This window comes from Necator americanus, chromosome II (genome assembly GCF_031761385.1).
Source record: "Necator americanus strain Aroian chromosome II, whole genome shotgun sequence".
Lineage (NCBI taxonomy): Eukaryota > Metazoa > Nematoda > Chromadorea > Rhabditida > Ancylostomatidae > Necator > Necator americanus.
Genome location: NC_087372.1, coordinates 41,126,249 through 41,143,421, shown reverse-complemented (window position 1 = coordinate 41,143,421; position 17,173 = coordinate 41,126,249). Strand labels below are relative to the sequence as shown.

Genomic DNA, 17,173 nt, shown 5'->3' with positions numbered 1-17,173 from the left:
ATGGGCAACATCTACTCCGGTGTCCCTGTTCGTTTCTTCACAGCACACCAGCTTTGTGGCCCTCAGCTCAGCGTGTTTTATAGTCAGTTTTACTTCAGAATGGAATTTTTATTCAGTTGTAGCAAGTAATTAGGATATAGTGATTCTGTGCACCATTCGAAGTTATCTGAAATGAAGGCTGATTTTAAAAAATCGAAAAAATGGGAATTATAGACTGATGTATTGATTGAAGAAGGGTTAGCAGTGCAGAGGGGCAGCCACAAATCAGTTGTGGCCTGAGGCAGCTAACGCTCGGAGGGATGCGCCTGCTGTCCGTCGGACTATGACAAGCATATAAACAGAGATTCGAAATTTGGGCAGAGAGGTAATTTGTCCAAGACTGGACTACACGGTTAAAGGAAATGTTTGAGCGGCTCTCACACTATCTCATTCAAACGCTGTCGATCTGATCGGCGATGATTGACTTTATTCACACCCGCACGGACCTCTGCTCGTTGAAAGCTCATCACTGGCTCATTACACTCTGTTACAAAACACGCTTGTGCCTCGTAACCTATCATATCTGAGCATAGAAAAAGGTCAAGGTTCTAGTGAATCTTTCACTTACCTCACAAACCATGACCAGTACCTTTTCGACCATCGATCTTTTCACTCGAAATCACATCGAGTTTGCACTCAGATAGCTCGCTCATCTTTTGCGAATGATTGATAGCGACGCTGTTTCTGACGATTCTGTTGTTCTTGGTGTTTTCCAGTCTTCGGCTGGATAGAGGTGATCATTTGATTGAACTTTTCAGAGTGCTTTGATTCCTGGTGGAAGAAACGATGTACTTGCCAGCCTTGACGCTTCGCCAAAAACTACGTCTCCTCAACACGCGTTGTTTCCAACGCTTTATGTTGGAGAATCGCCTTTTGGACTCTATGCTATGGATGTATTAGTGGACAAACATACGATCACCTACGCTCCAAAATATCTTGGACCACCACTTCTGGAAGGCCCGAGCCCTATAGCTCTTTCGGTAAAAATTTGTGTTTGTATCTCTGTTGATGGTTCTTTAGGCAATCTTCGATTAGCGATATAATGTAGGTGTAAAATGTGGATTTTTCTAGTTCTGTCGGCAGACTGATATCTGTAGTGTATATCAGAGTATCTCTTTCATTTTTATTTCATTTTAGTATTATTTTTCATTTTTAAAGGGCTCTTCATTCTTCCATTTTTCGTTCTTTACTTAATATTGTGTTTTTGTATTACTTCTGAATAAGTCTTAGTTAACGAAAAATTCTTTGCAACGTTCTTTCAGGACGAAGAGAAGTCAAAATTTGTTCCTAGCGCGAGGCCAATGATTTCTATCGATGTTCCAGCTTTCACCCACAAAACAACAGATGGAGAGTTCTTACTTTTAGGTTTGTATTACTTCTACCTACGTAATTCTAAGTGGCAGCAATAATTTCCCGTCGGATAATAAACGGATAATAACTCGTTTGGGAAAAACCACTTCTTTGTGATCCCGAATGTTTTTGACTCTTGTCTTCACCGCTATTTACCTACTTGTTAACACCTTTGATGCACCGATTAGTGCCCTCATAAATATAACACATTAGATGCAAGTAAAAACAGGCGCGTAATTAATCTCTTTTTCTTGCCAATGGAATCATATAATGTAATTGAGGATCATGCTTATGTTTTGCCAGGTTATCATGAGAAACCTGCAGTGGATCTGGGAGCAATTTTACCGATTCGATTCACGAATACGCCTTCATTTCCTCCGATCGTCTACAAACGAGACTTGGGGGATATCAAGCAGGTTAATTTGAATAGTCTTGCTTTGTTCTAATTATTATAATCCTGATTTCAGATCACCTCTACTTCAACGCAAACATTCGAAGCATCGCTGAGTGGAATGCTGCTCGAGATCTACCTACGTCATCCTACAGCTTTCGCTACAGCTGTTTTCACCCTTCTTACGTTGGCGATCACTGTTGTATGGATGTGCGGAAAACAAGTGGGTTAACGGGAGTCTTTTTGAATGTACCCGGTGAATTAGTTAATAAGGAACTATTAGCAGGATGTAAAAGTATAAAGGACAAGATACTATTCAGGACTGCTTTGCTCATTCTTTTGTATTTGACTTGGTCAGGTGGTCTACTCCTGTGCAAAATAATTGTCTCTGATTTGTTGTCCTGCACAACTATTTCTATTCACATTAGAGTGATGTTGCACCTTTGAATTGGTAACCACTTTCCAAAGGATATGGTAAAAATCCAAATCTAAAAGTGCGCATCATTATGTTATTGGATTCGTTGCAAACATCTCTATGCCTGAGAAATCAATGATTTGGATGCTTCCCAGTTAGTTAGTGCGGCGGTTGTAGAGCAGGGTTAATAGTAAGTCGTTACTTTAAGAAAGAATTACTAGTATTCTGCTTGACATTTGTTACCAGGGCGATGATTAAATGATCCACTGAGCTAAAGTAAGATTAGGTCAAAACATCTTCTACCAGAGGGAGTAGAAAATGTAGGGAGGAAAAGTTTTGATAGAATTCTTTTAATGGCGGCTCTAGTACTCTACATCGAATTTTGAACACTTCAGCTCGTAGTTTTGAATAAGGATATCTGCGCAGACGATGCCTTCGAGGCCGAAAGTATTAACCAGGAAGTCCTAGGCTTGAGGCCTTTGTTAGCCACGTAGTTTTCTCAGCTGCCACATTCCGATATTTAGAGGTATGCTAAGCAAGTGAGTGTTCATTAGTTCACAAACTTCCGAACAACATATAGGGCGGCATGTTGAAATGTGATATCTGCTTCATCATTGTCTTTACTCAACACGAAAACAGATACTTGGGCGAGAAAAAAAACAATGATACATTTTTTTAACGTGAAAAAACAAAACTGTTCTGTAATTTCGCTTCTGAATTTTTATTTTGTTTTCGCTCGTGTTTAGGCAGAATTCAGAACGTTCAGGTTATGAGCCATATTTCATGATATATTTGCATACGTTATGTTTGCACGATCGAACGACATTCTTTGGATCAGATTTCGAGCCCCAACTTCTTCTGTTAAAAATGGATACACTTCTGCAGTTTCTCGATCGCATAAGGGTTTTAAACTAAGTTTCAAGTCCATTCTCCCTTTTCTTCTTTTTTTATGCTTGCTGTCTTACCAGACGTCGTTAACGCAGTACACCGAGAACGGAATGTAGTTTTTAAGGCAGCGAAAATGCTGAACACCTGCAAATTCAAGGATCACGGGCCTTAGTAGCGCCTGAAAGACTTGTTTTTATCCCATCAGGCTATTCGTTCTACCTAGCTTTGCGACGTATGAAATGAAAGCGCATTAAAAAAAAAATTCCATTATTTGCACGAGCGTAAAAAGTTCTCTGATAGTTTCACCACTAATCTAATCTATGCGCTTTGATCGCATCACTGGCACATGTGTAAAGAGTTGCCTCGTCAAGTAAACTGAGCCCTTCGAGTACGCATGAGGTCTCTGGTTCCTACACTTGGTTTGCATTTTCGCTGCGATTCTTGAAAACTGAGAAGAAGCGCCCAGTATCCGAATCTTCCGAATGCTGCCGTAAATTTTCTTCTGATTCCGGAAGAGTATTTTTATTATGCGCTGTTTTTTTCTGCATAAACTTATGGAAGTTCTTTATATAGGCGCGAAGATAAAAAGCCTATCTTTTCACTTCTCTCTGCTTTGGTTGCCACCACAGTGGTAGGGATTGAAGGTGAAATAGCTAGATTCGTTATACATCAGTAAAAGTGTTACAACTCCGATTTAAAGAGATTATCAAACCTCCATATCGTCTTGTGCTTTGGTATGTGTTCAAAAACAAAGCCAGGTCACGAACGACTGCGTTGTGAGGGTATTCCATCGCAAACATCCCAACATTCCTGATGTTGTCTGACTCGTAACAATAAATAGGTGTCACGTACGAGCGCGTTTAACGAATATTTATGGCGCGTACAACTCTTAACAGCTAGCTATCTGAACACTTGTTGGCTGCGATACTATGGATCCGGCGTGGGAGGGATCGCTGCTAATTTCTTGAACTGGATGTTATTTGTCGGATGTAAAGATCGCCTTGATTTTCATCAATAAGATCAGATTAAATGACAACTTGGCTTTCTTAGGAGTGGTTAGATGAGTTCTTTTCGCTACTTATTCGACCCCTCTTGTATATTTATGGTTTCAGTCTGGAGTTGCTTTGATCGCCAACGGAGAGGCTCGCAGCGCTCAAACATCGAGACAGTCGAACACTGGAACGACCTGGATATTCACTAGAAAGGAGGAGGTAATTTCTGTCAACATCTTAAATGCAGTAGGAAGAGGGTGACAGACAGGTGCGCTTAGGTTAAAAGATGTTGAGTTCAGTTTCTTCATATTTTTGACCATTGGTTTCTATCATTAGGTAGAGATAGAGATTAGTTAGATTCATTCTGGGAATTTTTGGTGATGACAAGCATTTCCTCATCCATCCCACATATTGCATCCTCAAATTCTCGAAACAATTCGCCTTCTCAACTCGGGAATTATATGAGAACTCTATCATGTCGTGACCGTTGCTAACTGCAATCACCGTGTGACGGTTGCGGAATGAGTACCGTAGGAAACGATATCTTTTGTAGTCACCCTAAATTTTGGATATTGGTATGGTTTTTTTTTTTGCGGCGCAGCGCAGTGATAAAGACTTTTACGGAATCTGCACATTCCATGGTTCGGAGATCTTACTTTGCCTTGTACAAGAACAGTTGCTTGAGCTATCGGATGACTCCTCAACTCATCGTACGGGCCGCTTACGGCTCCTAAACCTCACATGTTTCTGGGTCGAACGCGTTGTCTCATCCCAAAAGAATCGATCAATGTAGAATCACTATATACTTTGAGGCGCAGGTGGATGAAATAGCATTTTTTTTTCCATTCCACGGCAGTTTTCGGTCGGTTTTCAGTCTTTGCTTGGTTCGATAACGAAGAGTGTGAACTTACTTTCGTTATTATTCAATCCAAGTCCAGAATCTCGAAAGAGGATGCGGTCATGGACGAAAGAATTAGATTAGAGACATCTGCTGTCTCGAAGACTTTGGGCTTAATATGACATCCGTTTCCACCATAACATTTCAAATATCCTTTCTCTGTGAAAACTTCATGCGATTCCGACAGATGCTTCTTGAAAGGGACTTTTTCAATGTTCTCCAGTAGAAAATATCTGATACTCCTATAAATTCTCATTTTTGTTGGAAGTAGAGTCATTTTCATTTTACTCTTTATGAAACTATCTCCGGAGTTGTATCAGATTTCACCATCTGCGTTTTAAGGATAGGTAATGTCGTCCGCGGTAATCTACTATTGTTTCAAATAAAAGACCATTCTCCATGGGAAATTCTACCAGCTTACTGCTTTTACGAGACTTCTTTATGTTCACATCTTCATCCAGCGGTATGAAATGGATTCGAAGAACGAAATCCTTAAAATTTATCGTCATAGGCTGTACATACGTCTCTTTTCGCTACTCGTAGCGGGCGTTCCTCTCCATTGACTTATGGCGGTTGCAGAAGAGATTTGTCTCAATCAAAGAGCTTGAAGAATATCTCAGAGTTTTTGCTTCTCTAAGAAGTCTTATAGCAAGAACTCCGCATATGTGCAGAGGGTTTTCAATGAGGATCCGCCACGTACCGCCAGTTCAATACCTCATAACATTTCGAACTTCTGCTATTCTGTTGGCATTTTTATGCGATATATATATATATATATATATATATATATATATAGAACGAAGCAACGCGGCTACCCAGAAAGTGCTTCTGTAAAGGTGAAAAACTGTCTGGGAAGCAGAAATTAAACTCTCTCATTCTAAAGTTAAAAATGTTGCAAGCGAACTTCAGTACTTATAAAAAGTTTCAGTTGTCGAAAATTACTTTAATACTTCTATCTACCAAAAAAGATGGGTCTGCCCGCAACACATTTTGGTCATTTATTACAAAACTACCATTGCCTGAGAAGTAAAGGCATTATGGGCCAACTACAGTGACGGAAATCTGCTACCTTCCTCTTTTTACCGGAAAGGCTTCAAAGTCAAAAGAAATGCACAAGGAATCAAGTGTTTGTAAATCCCTCTCTGTTCAGATATTTCATTCGGTCGATTATCTCTGTAGCTCATCTTTGATAATTATGTATTGTTTGATGTGAGAGCCGTAAAGGAATTTCCCTTATACTTACATACACTTCTTCTCGGGAAATTCTTTCAAAAAAGGAGGAAATGCGACGAGTTTCGCAGTGCGCATATGATTAATTGACGTTTGCAACTTTTAAAGAGTTTTAACCTCATGCGGTTAAAAATTGAATATTTCTGAGTATTTTATGTCTCGAGCGAGCTCTACAGCGAGATCCTGCTTTTGTTCTCCAAGTTCAGTTCATGAATAAGTGTTATACGAAAGAAGATCCGAGTCAAACTTATAGGTCGTTATTGTTGTTCGCTTTTGAAACCATTTTTGATGGAAGCGTATTCGAAAACGGTGAAACAACACTTTCTCCAGTCATTTTCTCTTTAAAAAATCTCGCTTCCCCTCAAAAGATCGCAATGCAAACATGATATCTCCCTATGATCTCTGTAGAGCTCATATCTTATCCAATGGTTGTTGGATATAATGTAGGAAAATTGCTGCAGTAAGATTTTGAGCCTTTCATAACTCTTGCTGCTCTTTTATCCCTCCCACATCTGAAAGGCGATGTATTTTTCCAAATAACAGTTCAGTCTCTTAACAGAGTTTGAACTTTTTTTTAGAACAAAACAGAGAAAGAAAACATGTGATCAGGGTTGGATGTTCGTGAGGCTTCAGGGATGTGAAAAAAGTGACTGAAAGTTTTTAAAAATGATTCTTGAGCCATCTATAGCCAAACACATAATCAAGCCTTCACCATCAAACCCTGAGTACACAGTAATATGTAATGATAATAAAGGTGACACAAATTATTGTAATAATTGTAATTGATAGTGATAATTATTATGTAATTTTTAGGTGCCTGAAGGATGGATGAGAGTTGGTAAACTGCAGTACAATCCTTCGGAAATACTTGGACGTGGTTGTGAAGGAACTGTTGTATATAGGTGATTAAGTAGTTTCATAACGATGTTATATTTTTTGTGGTAGCGGTCAATGTTTTTTTTTTCTATAGAGGCAAATTTGATGGCCGAGATGTAGCCGTTAAAAGGGTAGTGTCTGAGTTTGTGAGACTTGTGGATCGTGAAGCTGATCTTCTGCGCGAAAGTGACACCCATCCGAACGTTATTCGGTACTTCTGTATGGTGAGACTTAGAAAAGACTTACTCAATTGTCTATGTGTTCAATTAGGTTCTTTATTTTCTTTTCTAGGAATCAGACAGTCAGTTTCGTTACCTTGCACTGGAATTGTGTGTTGCTTCCCTTAATGACTACGTGCATGAAGCTACGGTTCGAGAAAAAGTAAAAGTTGTCTCTTCACATTACTTATTTTTGCAACTTTAAAACACCTCCTCTGTAGGTCTGCATCACTTCAACCGAGCTTCTGCGTCAGGCGACCGAAGGATTGGCTCACCTACACATTATGCACATAGGTACCTAAGAAGTTCATAAATTGTGTTTATCTCAACGTGCTGCAAAAGCTAATTCTATTTGACGTCCTTCTTCACCCTTTCATTATCTGTGATTCAGTTCATCGTGACATGAAACCTCAAAACGTGTTGCTGTCGACAACAGGAACTCGTGGAGTTCGTGCGGTCATTTCCGACTTTGGCCTATGTAAGCGAGTACAACCTGGTAGACATTCACTTTCGAAAAGAAGTGGACTTGCTGGTACAGATGGTTGGATCGCGCCTGAAGCGCTTAGCTCCGAGAGCACTGTGAGTCCCTTCCAATGCAATTCTATGTTTTTTTCTCTTCTAAATAAAAAATAGTGGGTCATTTCCGTGCCCTTTGCCTTCACTCGTATCTTAACAACGTCTATTCACTTGCCGCAAATTTTGAAAGTAGAGACAGCACGGGTTTTCCATTTGACTTCAAAAACAAAAGTTTAAAAAAAGTTTTTTTTTGTCACTGTTTTAGTGAGTCAGTCATAAGTTTCTGCTTAAAAAGTTTTCACTCGGCACTTGACTTCTAGAGCTTCCCCGTTGATGTTTTCTCTCTCGGATGTATTTTCTACTATGTGCTGTCAGATGGAGACCACCCATTTGGAGATAGTTTGCACAGGCAAACGAATATCGTGAACGGAGATTACATGCTTCGCGGAATAAAACGAGGTATTTTTCCCAACTTAGAGCTTCCTTTGTTTCTTTTGAAGCCTACGAAAATGAAATCGGTTGATTAAGATGTCCCAGTGGCTATCTCTCTGATTGAATCAATGATTCAAAGAGTCCCGAACATGCGACCGTCATTGCCGTGTGTTCTGGCACATCCTTTCTTTTGGGAACCCGATCGAAGATTGCAATTTTTCGGGGTAGGTTATCCAATTTGTCAATGGGAAGATTTTTTTTAGTTGATGTTGCCATTGTCACTGTATTAGAGAAATCCAGCTGAATATGTTTCTCAGAAAATGATTTTAACTAGCAACGGCTATTTTTCAGTTTCATCGAGTGTTTCAGCACCAAAAGAAGACTGAGTGAACAATTTCTTTTCATTATATAACTTATAACTTTAACAGGATGTTTCCGATAGAATTGAAAAGGAAGATGATTCGAGCACAATCGTGCGAAGGTTAGAGCAAAACGCTCGTGCTGTCGTCAAAGGAAACTGGAGAAATAACATATGCGATCCGCTTGCTGCAGGTAAATTAGGGTCTGTATTTTTGTTAAAAGTCGTCTCTATCTGGTTTTTTTTAAATTCAGATCTAAGGAAGTTCCGTACATATAAAGGGAATTCGGTAAAAGATCTTTTACGTGCAATGCGCAATAAAAAGCATCATTACCGGGAGCTCCCTCAAGACGTTCGCGATTCTTTGGGTCATATTCCTGACCAATTTGTCGTATACTTCACCTCACGTTTCCCTTTGGTACGTTATTAAAGTTTAGAACTCAACGGTTGTTTTGGATTATACTTAACTTCTTTTTTAGCTATTACTTCACACATACGAATCAATGGAATGGTGTGCACATGAAGGAATTTTTCGAAATTACTATCCGGACGAGGTACTCCTTTCGTATATTTTTGCTACAGTACCTGTCGTACTCTGATTGTTAGTATCACTTGTTTTTAGAATTGCTGAACAATTTTTCTTTTTTCGCATACCAAAATAAGATTGCTGAGGAAAGACTATTTTAATATAATTACGGACAACCATCACATATGCTTGTAAGCGCGGAAATTTGACGATTCCAAGCTTTTTGTATTGCGTAGGTCCGACTTCGCATGAAAAAGGAAATAGAGAAGGATGAACTGCAAAGAAGAGCAGATGCTCAAAACATCGAGTCCGAGTGGATCCGTGGCCAACCTGCGAAGGGGAAGTCCGTCGTTAACGTCGCTGTCTAGTCGCTCGATGTGAATTTTCCTCGATTTCCCTTAACGCTTGTTTTCATTTTCACCCCTTATTTCCCTCATTTTTCTTTTGTTAAATCTCATCTTCTCCTAGTCGAACACGAAGACCCTACATTATGTGGATTGTGCAATTTGTATCAAACTGAACATGCTTTCATCAAGACAATTACGTAGCGTCCTAATGATCCACTAAAATTTTTGTTGTTCTTATTCTATCAGTGGTCAGGTACGCGGTCACCCTGTGATATCTATAGTTTACCTCTCAAGAGTTTTAAGAGCAGCTACTAAGGTAGCGTTGTAAGGTTTTTACCGATAATTGCGTAACTATTCGATTTTGATCCTTTCAACCCGATGTGTGCAAAGCACACTCCGATATTGAATTGTTTGTGATATCAATTATTCGTATTTGCTTTTTCGGTGTTTCTTTTGGGTCCTGTTCACTTTTCCTTACTTTGTATATAGGTATTTCACTACTCTTTTCATACTGTACATCTTTCGGGTTTCGGTATCGTGTTGTATACGTTGCCTCGAGCCAGCCTAATCGTTGATTTAATTAGGTCGTTGATCTCTTTCGTTGTTTTAGAGAATGTTATGAAAGTATCATTTATTTAATAAAAACATTCCAGTTCATAGTGTCGGGCTTATCAAATTCGAGCGAGATTCTTCTGAATGACAGACGAGTCGAACAGACTTGACTCATCTCTTTTTCCCCAAAGCAAGATCAGATGGAGGTGGCAGGCCAAACTCTGAACTAAAAATGTTACAAGTCTTTATTAAAAGGTATTGGTTTAGACTAAGAAGTGACAAACTAGTACTGAGTTGATCCTTGAACTTGTTCCTTGGATAGGTCTTGTAGAAATGGATTGGTGGGATGAAGTGTGACAGGGGGTGCCTGGTGAATATTCGGAGATGTGAAAACATTTTGCTTTTCGACAGATGAAGTAACCATAGGTGTTGGAAGCTGTTGGAGGAGGTCTGGTTGTGTATGAAGCACACTCGACGAAGTAGCCATCTGAATTATGTATTTTTGTAGTATATGAGGATATTTAGGTGCACTAACCTGATCGGAGAGGTCGATAAGTGGTGGTGGTCGCACTGGATTTGCGTGCGAAGGGTGAACAGGAGGAGGTATTGTGCTGGAATCGACATTCACAAATACAGATATACATGGAAATCACTTAGTATCAAAATTTTCAGAGAAATCTCCCTACTGCTGCTGAGTGCAATGATTGACGATGTTTTCGTCGGATAAACGAATGTGAAGCGAAAAAAATTCCTTTTCACACCTTAAAGCAGATGTAGACTGTTCATCATTATTAGCAAGACGACGAGCGAGTTCCGCATCTTTTCGAGCTAATTCATCGAGCCGTTGTTTCTCCTCCTCCTCAAATTGCTGTTGAAGGCGTCGTGCCAACTCTTCATCGGACTCGGTTCTGTAAAAGAAAAAGAATGAAATTGATTAGAACCAACAATATGCACCAAAAACATCATCGAGCTACATTTTTCTTATCGTTTCTATTCTTTGTTGATTCTCCTTGGCCTGCTCCACAATGGATTGTTTAGTATCATCTCCAACTAAGCGTCGTCCTTCTCTGTTACGGTGGTAATGACTGAAAAAAAACAGCATGATTTCATATAGAAGACTGGGCCTCTCAAAGCTGTGCGAATTTTCTATACCAAATTTGATCGAATGCCTTAGGATCGTTCAATTGTTGTTATTTTCAAGTAAAATAACGGCCGAGAGCATATTGTGAGTCGTTCACGTACAGATTCGCTTAGATCTCACGCCTCAGTTCTCAGGAAACTTTCGCAGACGACTTCTGAATGTGCAGTCCCGAATTCACCCAGTTAGTGGGGGAAAAATGCTGAGTATGACCTCGTAGGTTATCACAAGACTGCTAGTAACAGTGGACAGAAATAGTCTTTGATTAAACACTAAATCAGCGGTGATGTTCCGTGAGCCTGAAGAGCTTAAAGGAGTCTGATAAGGCTGTCTGATAAGTTAGTGGGGTGGTGAGGTAATTTGCAGATTTTTCTTTTCATTCAGAATCTTTCCACCTCGTTCGATCTAACTCGTTAAGACTATTCGTCAGTATAATACCTTAATTTGAACTAATCCATCTCAGTTACAACACTCATTCAGTGAATGCCCTCAAATTTCCGTAAAAAAGAAGAATTCCTAATATTCATTCATAAACGTCAATTTGTGTTTTGGATTTGTCCCTAAGCCTTTACTATCTCATTCTAGTGACATGATATCGTTGTTGAATGATTTTATCTGTACAGTTACTCGACTACGTCGAATTTTAAAGGCGTAATGAAACATTAAAGGATCTATCAGTATATATTTGCATTTATAATTACATTTGCATACATCCATACCCGTGTTACTTTTTTAATTCGGTGGTCTGAGGTTAGTGCGGGGTTAGGTTTTTCTCACTACGTGTACGTGAAAACATTGGTTTTAATCGATCAAAAAGTAGAGCGCTAAAGTCCGAGCAATTCGAGGATGATGGCCTCAGTTAAGCGACCAGTACTCGAAATATTCGAACACAACTGAAAGTATGATCCTAGGACTATGATATTGTGTTATTCAGTTAGCAAGAAGTTTGGCCTTATAAGAGATCGGACAGCATCTCTATGTACAGATTAGATAGGAAATTCTGATCTTCGATATTATTTCTGTTCTCAAAGCTGCCTGATCAACTTCAATTAGTTGAGACCAGCTATAAACATTTTACACTGAAAATAACGAGAAACAATTAACATATCTCATTTTTTAGGTGGTGAAATGTCATACATACTTACTTTCGGAACTAATCATTGTCATGTCTGAGCTACATGGTTCGAGCAGGGATATATTTATTTAGTTTGACAACAACCAATAGGATAATATCCTAAAGCTCACAAAGTGTGTGTTGAAGTGGGTACAGAACTGTAATGTAAACATTGCCTCAGCATGTAATAGATCTAGAAGGCGGAAAAAAGAAACAGAACACATAATCCTCGAGAGTTTTTTCGTTCTTTTCCTATCAGCGATTGTAAGCGGTCCAGGCACTCAGACGGTGTCGACAATATGTTGTATCTCAAGGTTGAGAGGATGAAGAAAAAAAGTATCTTGTATCAATCAATCCGCTTAAGATACGCCAGCGCGTTCAATTTTGTATCAGTTCGGTGTTTCTGGTACTAATTTATTTACCCCGGAGGGACGAAAGGTTTGGTTGACTACACGGTGGTTCTGAACGGTCGACCTTACGGTCAGAATTGAATGCGTTAGCGCATCCGTAGCGATATGATTGACGATAGATACTTTTTGCGGAACCAACTGCGCTACACCCGTCTCTATATTTTAAGTTAAAGTCGAGAAAATGTTTAATATAAAGGTCAAATAAATGGGGTATACAAGTAGTAAATAGGCTATAAAAATTCTACGACTGACGGGGAACAGAAAAGGTCAAGTAGATCTGAACTTCACATTATCTTTACTTAATTTTGAGTTTTCGACCTAAATCAGTCTTCTCTGTGTTGTTAACCACTGGTGAAGTGTTTAATGCTGAAACTTACCTCAAGTACTCTTCTTCCTGAAGTCGAAACGCAAGGTTATAGTCTTCAATCTCACGCAAACGTTGTGTCACTGAATCGATCAATACATAAGGAAAAGTGATAAGAAGCAACAGTTGCTTAATGGATGACACATTTCTGTGGAACATTTGTAATATAAATGGAATTCTCGTTTTTTTAATCAATAGTGAAGGACTTATGTGAAAAGTACCAATGAAAAATCAAAAGTTCACGATGAATCAATCTCTGAACTATCAAAGTGCAACGTGCTTCAGCACAATTTTACGATACGCGTGAGTCCTTTAGAAAAAGAAAAGAAAACTGAAACAATAAGGAAATTTCAGACTAATAATATCGCCGTTTACGTGAGGTACCTCCTACGATGGTTTTTTGCTCAATATTTTAATAGTAAATGAAAAAGAAAATTTTAATTGTAATGACTTAAGACGACGTTTTTAGAGTTGATCTCAATTCCCTCCTTCATGCGGTACAGACAACAACATAGTTTTCCACTGTAATTAGAAAAGTACATTTTAGTTTGGGTTTTTTTGTAAGTGCGTGAAAAAAGTAATAACGAGGACCCCCGGATGCAATTTTTTTCGAGGAGTACCTCCAAACGCCTGCCAGCTGGGAAGTGAGTTTGAGGTAGCGTGAAATTTGTTGACAATTCGATATTGTTGACAAGATGTTATTATCATCGCACAGCTCTAACCAGTAGAGAACAAAGTTTAGCTCGGCCTCAGTGAAAATTACGGGCGGATGTGACACGGTAATGTAATTTTGTTTTACTTCTACTTTTATATCCTAAAATTTTCAATAGGTAAACGTGAACCTGGCATGAAAATACAAAATTTTCTTTTCTTACCAACTATTTAGAAATACGAAAGTTCGACTTTCCTTGAATCTTGGCATAGAGATTGCAACTTGTTGATTGTCGATTTTAAGCAGCAGCCAACCAAGCATTTGGAAATAAACATCAAAAACGTTTTGGTGGTAAGCGAAACCTGACACTTTTCTCTTCGGATATGGCCGGATGTAACGGTTTTCGCATTTCCCTTTCATACAATTGCAATTTACATCAATAAGAGTAACGTGAACGGGAAACTGTAGCAAACAATATAAAAATAATAATTCGCAATATAATTTTAGGAATCATCCGTACAAATGTAAAAAGAACATAGAGCTGACTTCATTGAACTAACCTTCCGCAACTGTTTTCTTCTCTTCCATTGTAGTTTGTTATGTTGTAAGGAAAAGAAGTAAGGATATCCGGCACTTTTCACTAAATGAGAGCCGATTCAAAGGAGTTGAGGGAATCAAATGCGAGCGACGTTGCCCGAATGCGAACGCGTTCTCAGCAATTAACGCAGAAAATACGGATAGAATAAGGAATTGCGAGGTCGCTGAACCGCTGACAGTTAGAATTTATAGCATATTGATCGTGTCGGAAAAAAAGCAGGTCCTACACGTGTAGTGAAGGTGAATTCTTTGAAAAGATAGGAACTTATGAATCAAGTTTTTGAAAAATAATGAAGAATAAGTCTATCATTCAGGAGAAAATCCCCTGTACAGCAAGTTTCTCATCGAAGTCTCTTCTTTTTTTCTTTTTTCTTCAAAATTTACAGAGACTGGTACGGAAATTCACGGTTCCGTTAGGGGAACTGTACTGTATGCAATGATTTCACATGTATCTTACAAAGTACTGGTCCTGAATAAGGAATTCCAAGAAAACTTTTCTAGTTTCTTTAGATTTTTTTTAGTTCCTGAGCAAGGAAAATAATGATGATGACGATACTTTCCTAAGCCATCTATAAAGCTAAATGAAGCTGAAAGTGTAATCCAGAATTGAGAAATGATGAAAGTTTTCAAATCGCTAAACGACTCGCTTGCTTGCTCTCACGAAGAGAGCAAGCAGACTGGGGGAGAAGTTCGCGTCAGCTGTGCAGATGATTCATGGCATGTGCACGAGACAGACAACACCAGGACTGGTTACGGGTGGTCAAGTGCTTTTTTTTCTTAAAAATTTCTCGGAATCTGCAGCGAGCAGGCGGATACTCTTTTGCAGCTAGTGCTTCTATCAATTATCATAACTTCTTCGTCATTTTCTGGAAGAAATAAACTTTGAAGATGTACGTATATCATTAAAGATTCTTATTTTAATGACCTAATTATCCAAAATGCACACGGCTCACAAAGTAAATTAACTAAGGTAAACTCAAGATTCGACTCGAAAGGAGCGGTTTATAAAGGAACATGTGTCGTCCCGTCGTCAATAAACCTTCGGTCGTCAATCCTAATTAACGTCCGCATAAAATGTGAGGTATCACGTGTGTTAGTTAAACAAGATACATTAACTTCAAGTGTTCCGAACTAGTTATTTGCTCGCTGGTCTAGTCTAGTTCCGTGACGTCGTCACCAACGAATAAAATTATCCCGTCGTATTGTTTAAAGTAGTGAAAGTCACTAGGAACAATTTCTACTTTGACAGCAACTAGTCACTGTAAAAAAAATACAGTATATAACAGCATTTCCACTCAATTCTAATGGTAGAGGGAATAGTGACAACAGCGATGAATGAGCAAGAAAAAATGCTTCACTGTTGCGAAAAAGATGACTCAAGAAACAGATCGATTTCAAATCATCTGCAACGAATCGAATCAGCGAGGTGAGAAAAGCAAACAATTCGCACAGTCACCAACATCTCAATGTGGAAGATGTTAGCTTTGTGGGAAATAATGAAAATCTTTCGAGAAACATTCGGCTGAGTCCTAGAAATACATGTATGTTCGGCCATGAAAACAAAAAAGATATTGAATGACTCATGCACACCGCGTCTACGAAGAAATATGAACGAGAAACGAGGCCGATGAGAGGTCTAGAGCAGTAAAAACATTTAAGGGCAATCGACTAGTCTTATCGAGAAACTAGTGGCGGTCTGAACAGTTGCAGGCGTACGAGGAGCTGCTGACGGAATCCATGCATGTGACCTGTAAGAAAAGTCTTTTTGTGCCTAATATTTAATAAACGATGAAATAATCAAATAATTCTTTCAAAAAAAACATCAGCATTAGAAGGTAAATCCAGCTTCCTCTCTGATTTTTTTTGTTTGATATTAATTTTAATTAACAATTTTAATTAATTTAATAGATTTCTGACCTGCACGGATTAAAATTCGAATTTTTCAATTTCGTAATAGACTTGAACTTTCGACATTTTTAAAATGTAGCTGATGTCCACGTAGTCACTTCAGTTTAACGATACAAGGATACCTGCAAGCTGACGAGTAGGTGTAAACAGAAATACGTCTTCTCCTATTATGAAGAATCCGAAATCGTACGATTTTAGAAGTTCTTTTTTCTTTGAAGTTCAAGTTTTCGACTTTGCTTGAGTTATGGGATAGCGATTGGGTTCTTAAACTTTAAGTGAAGCACATAACCAGGATTTCTAGCGTCACTCTACACACTTTATCAAGAGTTTCGGTGTATTCGCGAGTATAGCGCAGCGTAGGTACCAGGTTTACCTGTGACTTTACTGTTGACGGTTCGAAACCGTTAAAGAGCAAAACAAATCTTTCACCTCTCTGGGGTCGAAAAATTGGGACCGGACTTAGCTGAGAGGATAAAAAACACTGATTTCACACATCGCTCGTCCTCGCAAGTCATTAAAAGGTTGAACACGCGTTCATGAACCTATAACGATTTTGGGTTAAAGTCAACGGCGTAGGCGTATCCCCTTAGGGATTGATCAACGCCGTGCACTTTATACTTACTTCATTAACGTTTTGACGCGAACGCGCTTTTCGAAGCTTAAATTTTCTGTTCATTTTTGGGATTTTAGCAGTTATTCAAAATGCTTTCGATGTTTCCTGAGGCACAATTTCGGGTTCCAGCCCACGACAAGCTCTTGTATCTACTCTCATTAACGCCAAAGTCATTACCAGTTTCTATGAACAGATAAATTTGATTGTTGGCAGGATTACCATATTAAATATGTGCACTCCCTAAGTTTCTCTGCGCACAGTTTTGCTGCATATTTTGAGTGGTTATTAACTACTAAACTACTATCTGTCAACAGAGCCTCTTTATCAAACGTCTTGATAAGTGTTGAAA

General features: G+C 38.9%; 2 protein-coding genes across 6 annotated transcripts; one reads left to right on the top strand and one right to left on the bottom strand.

Moving 5' to 3' along the window:
• Positions 1-10,198, top strand: RB195_020970 (uncharacterized protein; the record flags this gene model as incomplete). 2 transcript variants are annotated; one of them, XM_064189553.1, is made up of 18 exons in its annotated part: positions 1-27; positions 798-1,019; positions 1,302-1,404; positions 1,693-1,805; positions 1,857-2,003; positions 4,196-4,294; positions 7,017-7,105; positions 7,174-7,303; positions 7,371-7,460; positions 7,519-7,591; positions 7,689-7,876; positions 8,134-8,272; positions 8,342-8,469; positions 8,674-8,797; positions 8,858-9,021; positions 9,083-9,157; positions 9,366-9,472; positions 10,087-10,198. In XM_064189553.1, 18 exons carry the CDS (start codon positions 1-3, stop codon positions 10,196-10,198), a joined length of 2,130 nt encoding a protein of 709 aa, XP_064045434.1. The 2 variants fall into 2 exon arrangements, with proteins under 2 accessions (XP_064045434.1, XP_064045435.1); XM_064189554.1 differs by lacking the exons at positions 1-27; positions 10,087-10,198 and adding an exon at positions 702-746 and having other exon boundaries at positions 9,366-9,497.
• A 1-nt stretch (position 10,199) lies between these two features.
• RB195_020969 (uncharacterized protein) lies at positions 10,200-14,294 on the bottom strand (the record flags this gene model as incomplete). 4 transcript variants are annotated; one of them, XM_064189552.1, is made up of 8 exons in its annotated part: positions 10,200-10,254; positions 10,313-10,395; positions 10,450-10,515; positions 10,564-10,639; positions 10,790-10,936; positions 11,003-11,113; positions 13,068-13,137; positions 14,267-14,294. In XM_064189552.1, 8 exons carry the CDS (start codon positions 14,292-14,294, stop codon positions 10,200-10,202), a joined length of 636 nt encoding a protein of 211 aa, XP_064045431.1. The 4 variants fall into 4 exon arrangements, with proteins under 4 accessions (XP_064045431.1, XP_064045432.1, XP_064045430.1 ...); XM_064189551.1 differs by having other exon boundaries at positions 10,319-10,395; XM_064189550.1 differs by having other exon boundaries at positions 10,225-10,249; positions 10,319-10,395.
• Between the last annotated feature and the right edge of the window lie 2,879 nt (positions 14,295-17,173).